The sequence below is a fragment of the Pundamilia nyererei genome, unplaced genomic scaffold (genome assembly GCF_000239375.1).
Source record: "Pundamilia nyererei isolate P.nyererei 1_Seehausen unplaced genomic scaffold, PunNye1.0 scaffold00002, whole genome shotgun sequence".
Classification (NCBI taxonomy): Eukaryota; Metazoa; Chordata; class Actinopteri; order Cichliformes; family Cichlidae; genus Pundamilia; species Pundamilia nyererei.
Window position 1 is genome coordinate 1,934,851 of NW_005187403.1, and position 5,573 is coordinate 1,940,423.

The 5,573-nt window shown below is 42.4% G+C and overlaps 1 protein-coding gene across 3 annotated transcripts in view; it reads right to left on the reverse strand.

Moving 5' to 3' along the window:
* Positions 1-5,573, reverse strand: part of ap3b1a (adaptor related protein complex 3 subunit beta 1a) — a 56,905-nt gene that overhangs the window by 6,278 nt on the left and 45,054 nt on the right. For all 3 annotated transcript variants that reach the window (XM_013909632.1, XM_013909626.1, XM_005720110.2), the window contains 3 exons: positions 4,691-4,775; positions 3,954-4,051; positions 2,502-2,640 (listed from right to left, as the gene is read on the reverse strand). In XM_013909632.1, coding sequence (XP_013765086.1) covers positions 2,502-2,640; positions 3,954-4,051; positions 4,691-4,775 — 322 coding nt within the window. The remainder of the gene's footprint in view (positions 1-2,501; positions 2,641-3,953; positions 4,052-4,690; positions 4,776-5,573) is intronic.

Below are 5,573 nucleotides of genomic sequence, written 5' to 3' on the forward strand. Positions count from 1 at the left end.
TGTGTGTGTGTGTGTGTGTGTGTGTGTGTGTGTGTGTGTGTGTGTGTGTGTGTGTGTGTGTGTGTGTGATTAGACTAGACAAACACATTTAGCATTACTCTTGCCAAATCACTTTATGATTATTATATGTTTTCCATTGTATTAGGTTACCACATATAACCACCTCTTACAGATCACGCTGTCAAAGATGTCAGTTATGTTTGAGGAGACTGTCAGAGAGGAACACCACCTTCTCCATCAGACAGACCTCCATGGGAAGCAAGTGCGGAAGAGGTGGTCACCGTATGGACAGCAGCGGACCATATGGAAGAGCGTCTTTATCACTAGAAGGGTACGGGGTAATGCTGGGATGCTGTCCTCTTCTTCAGCAGTCACAAATGCAGCAGGGAGATTGATAGCGTGGAGTCATTTGAGCTATCGGTTACTCTGAATGAAGTATGGGCTTATTGGATGCACGTCTTTCCTACTGGCTAACATTGATTTCCACTCACTCTTTCAGCTCCCTGTACCCTTGTGCAAATGTGTCCCTCTTCTTCGCTTGTCCCTTATTTAGCCAGCTTCTCCAACATTTCTCCTCTATTGTGGCCTTAATCCATAAAGAAATTATCACAAGATCACTCAGAGATGAGCAGACAGAGACACGGGCCGGTATTAACAGACAGACACAGAGACCGTGAGGAGGTCGGAGCGCGGTGCAGAGGGATGGAGTGAAAGACAAAGAGGAAGTGAAAGAGAGACAGCAGCGCGGAGGGAGAGACAGATGGGGGTGCAGAGATGAATTGAAAGAGAGACAGAGCAGGAAACAGAGGGAGAGAGGGAGGTGTAATTATCTATCAGGTGTTCGGGTGTGCGTGACAGAGGAGGAAGCTCATTAGCACACTCTGTGTACACCAATTACACAGCCAGGCTTCTCAGGGCATTCCCCTGGCATGTCTATGTGAGGCTGCTGGGGACAAACAAGCACTTCCACTCAGTGACACCCACATGCACGCTGCTTAACCAAACTCGGCCTAAAATGCACCGGGTGCCCGGGAACAACTCGCAGACAGTAGTGTAAGACTACTAAATGTCTGATATGAGTCCTTATCGTTGGTGTTAGCTGCACAAACATCTTTTTTTTGGTGAGGAAAGATTTGCTCGTAAGTGTTGGTTTGTTTTTTTAGAATGCAGCATCCAGTCAAAATGTAATACTAATATTAGGGGGAAAAGGTTCATTATAATGTACTTTAACGTGATAACTCTTTTACTATTAGGTACACTTTACTTGGATCTCCTTTCACCATCTGCCTTGACGTTTACGACATTCTTCAAAGATTCAACAAGCTGCAGGAAACACTCCTCTGAGATGTGGTGGAACAACAGAACGGTAACATGGACCAAAATCTCAAAGGTGTTATTGGATTGAGATCTGGTGGCTCTGGAGCTATTTGAGTACACAAAGTGTCCAGAAAGGGATGGAGACAGCAACAACACTTGCTTCTAAGGATCCCAAAGTGTCCAAAAAAAGTAGAATTATAAGACCACCATCATCAGCCTGATCCATTGATATCAGACAGAATAAACCAACACCATCATGCTGTTTAGACCCAATTCTGAACCTGCCATCCAAGTATCGCAGCAGAAATCAAGACTCATCAGACTAGACGATGTTTTTGCAATCTTCTATCCAATTTTGGTGAGCCAATGCAAACTGTAGCTTGAGTTTCTTGTTTTTAGGTGACAGGAATGTCTTCTGATGCTGTGGCCCATCTTGCTTCAAGGCTTAATCTGTTGCACATTCAAAGATGCTGTTATGCAAAACGCTGTTAAAAAGTTTGTCACCTTTCTATAAGCTCAATCTCCTCTGACTTCTAGCACCAACCACCATTATCGCCCAGAGAACTGCTGCTCACTGGATGTAGCATTTCTCTAAACTCTAGAGCTGGTTGACTTGGATAAATCTGACACCAACCACCATACCACATTCAAAGTAACTTCAATCACCTTTCTTTCTCATTCTAATGCTCAGTTTGAAGTTCAGCAGAACATCCTGACTACATGCCTAAATGAATTGAGTTGCTGCTGTGTGCCATGTGTAATCTCAAGGCTTCAAACTGATATTCCATAATCCAGTGGGTGTCGTCACAGTGGTTCTTTTAATCTTTTATGTAACTAGTATTCTCCCTTGAAAATAAGACCTCAACAAGACTTAAGTGATGAAATAAAATCACCTTGTATTTGAAGGAATAACTACAGTTCAAGTTAACTTTGGTAAAGGACAATTAACAGTGACCCTTAAGCCAAACGCTAAAGCCATCCGAGTCTGTACTGACTTGGCACACAAACGTTATTTCACGTCTTTTTGCTAAGCTAACCAACTGTTGGTGGTAGACAACTCAAAAAACACACATCTGAAAAAAAAAATCATAGTGCTTATATAAGAAAATCTCAAATCTATTTGCAGGTCCAATCTATAGCAAGAAAAAGAGCTTGATAATAATGGAGATGTGAATGACCTTTACCTGCTGAAGTTGTTTTGACTGGAAGGCACTTCTCCTACGTTGGCTACAGACAGGACCTGCTTGTTGATGGCTTGCCTGGATGCATTAGCTGTTGCCATGGTGATGGTTGCAGATGCTTCATTCATGCCCTGGAGCTTACCTGAGAAGATCAAAATGTTTAGCCACCAATAAAAATATAGTTCGGCATTTTTAAATCAGTAAGTGCAAAATTACACAAAAGTCCACAGTCAAGTACAGAAAAAAACACAACCCTAGCTGTGCAGTACTGTGGAGTCAGGTTTCAAGATTAAAACCTCCCAATGAAATGATGCCTTCATCAATAAAGCAAAAACAGACTCCCTGGTTGGTTCATGAACACTCAGCAATGAGCAAGCAGTTTAAAAGAAAATATATAAGACAAATATATTAAAAACCTATTACCATAAGAATTAAACTCCACTCATTTGGTTTTAAGAATGATAAATCTGCTAGAGAGAAAATGGTCCTGAAAAGCAAGTTGTTCTTTTTAAATTCTTTTGTCTGCGTTTCAGAGGCACTCAAAGAAAAAGGAAAAAAAAAGCACATTGAATGAAACTTAATTAATGCAGGAGCAGCATTTAGGAGGCACTTAAGAGCACACTGATGGCTCAGATATGAGAGTACACTCTCCAGTCTCAATAGCGACAACAGCATGCACTTCTACAGGTGTTTGTATGTGCTGGAAATACTGTTAAGTGCCTCAAAGAAGCAAGCAGTGTGTGTGTGTGTGTGTGTGTGTGTGTGTGTGTGTGTGTGTATTTTGTATCTATCTATCAATCACAATCAGAACAACAAAGTCACAATATTGCAAACTAACCAATCAAGTCATTCATATTTCTCATTTTCTGTGAAGCTTCATCACCGATTTGTCAAAAACATCTTGCCATAGCGTGGCCTGACGGCAGTTGCAGCAGCAGAAATCTTCTAAATACAGCAAAAACCTACGGCTTCCTTCAGGTGGCTAAAATCTCTTTTGCTGTTCTGACCGTGTCTGCTCAGTTTCTGAGCCGTTCAGAGCTCCTGACTGCTTCGAGCAGTGCCTGATGCCAAATATTTTAACACCCTGACAGTACAACATCTGAAAAACTCAACTATCCTCAGTAGAGGTAAAACAGTTTAAATGGTTTCATTTGAAGGTAATATACAAAGTGAAATTCGCTGATGAGCGCAGCAAAATCTTAAATATGATCTATTAAATGTATTTGCTTCTCTCAAATTCATCAGCCAGTTTTGCTAAAGTGCTTGTGAGATTATAATAATTTCAGTATATATCATGAATTGACATTTCCATCTCAAAATATGGTGATTTGATTCAATTTGGTTCAATTTGTTTGCTTCTGTGTATTAAACACCTTGTTTCATTTCAGCTAACAGAAAAACAAGACACACTTTTACTTCGTTCGACAATAATCTTTGAGTCACACAGTAATTCACCTTGCTCCTTGCAGAAGTCTTGTTCTGTCATGGTGCTGGCCATTAACAACTCTCCTACAGCAGGCTGGATGGACACACTGAACTGGTCCTCCTTGGTGCTGAGGAAGGATAAACACGCACATACCACAGTAGCAAATGATTTATTTACAGAAGAAAAAACAAAAACAGATTCTTACAAAGAAATAAGCAAAAATGCCCCCCCCCCCCCAAACAAACAAAAACACTTTACTGCTTTTTTGCTGCATAATTTAAGACATCTGTGCACTTTTGTGTATGTATGCTCGGTTTGTGTATGAAATGTTTCTCTGATCATCTTGTAAACCATGCTGGGTGAATGGCATTTTGGGCCACATTGATCCCCCCGTCCGCCCAATCTCAAACTGATTTTCTGATAAGGTTATTGATCGGCTGCACAGCGGTGCCAATGGCATTCAGCAGGTTGATTGGGCTAGGCCTGATTACTGGAGGAATAATTGTTATTCCAGTGAACCAGGATCAATTGTGCCTGATGTCTCACCTGGGAGTGCTGGCACAGAGAAAGGTAGGAAAAGGAGAATTAGCAAAGAACACGAAGAGAGGAAAAAGGAACATAAGAGAAAATGACATGTAAGGGTGCTGCGATGATGAACAGGAGCAGAAAAAAGGTGGTGAGGAAGATGTACAACTGAAGGTCTTTGGGTTGGGGGTGGGGGGAAACCACACCTGACTGAATATGAGTGGATGTCAGGCTGTCTTACCACAACTGGAAGTTGGCTGCTTGTGTCGAGTCGCTGAAGTCAATACCCATGGATACCGTCACCGAGGCCCCTGGCTCCAACCGCTCTGAGAGTGGAAAAGAGGGGAGGGAAGACAAGAGGAGAAAAGGAATCAGTGAGTGACAAGGGCACAGTGTGCAGTGTGGGGAAGGTGGAGAGAAGGGAGGTGGGGGCAGCAGCAGAGTGGAACAGACAGGCATCCACACCACTTGTGTTTTCTACTTCACAAAGCAAGGCCACCGTGTGTGAGAAATCTATCCTTCAATCTCATTCCACACACCTCAGCCTCAGCTACAAAAAACAAAAAACATGAAGGACTAGCATATTTCCAAAACAACAGGCTTGTCAAAGGGAGCATCAGCACAGAGAGAGAGACAGAAGTGAAGCAAAGCCAAAAATGCTGAAGAGTGAATCTGGACAGCTGAATGCTAGAGGCGATGGAGGAAGAGGAGGAGGAGTGGGAGGTTAACGATGAGAAGAACACAGAGAGACAGAAGCATCCTGCACGCCTCCCTACTCGGCCTGCGTTTCTCTCTCTCTGTGGAGCAGGCCCGTTTACTGTACAACTCTTTCCGCAGATAGAAGAGGAGGAGGAAGTGGAAACCCAGTGAAAAACAGAGCCGTCATGGACACCCTCCAATCCAGCCTTCTGTGATGGGCTCTAAATCAAGTAAAGGGTTTGCTTTGTCTTTAGGGTCTTTGAGTCTGTACACAAATAAATAAGCAATGTGCACTATTCGCTAGAGCTGGGAGATAGAACGATAACGATATGTATTGCGAAATAACTTTTTCTCGATAGAAAAGTTAAACTATTGCGATAGGCCTCATCTCTCGTCCTCTTAAAAAAAAAGAAAAAGAAAAAAAA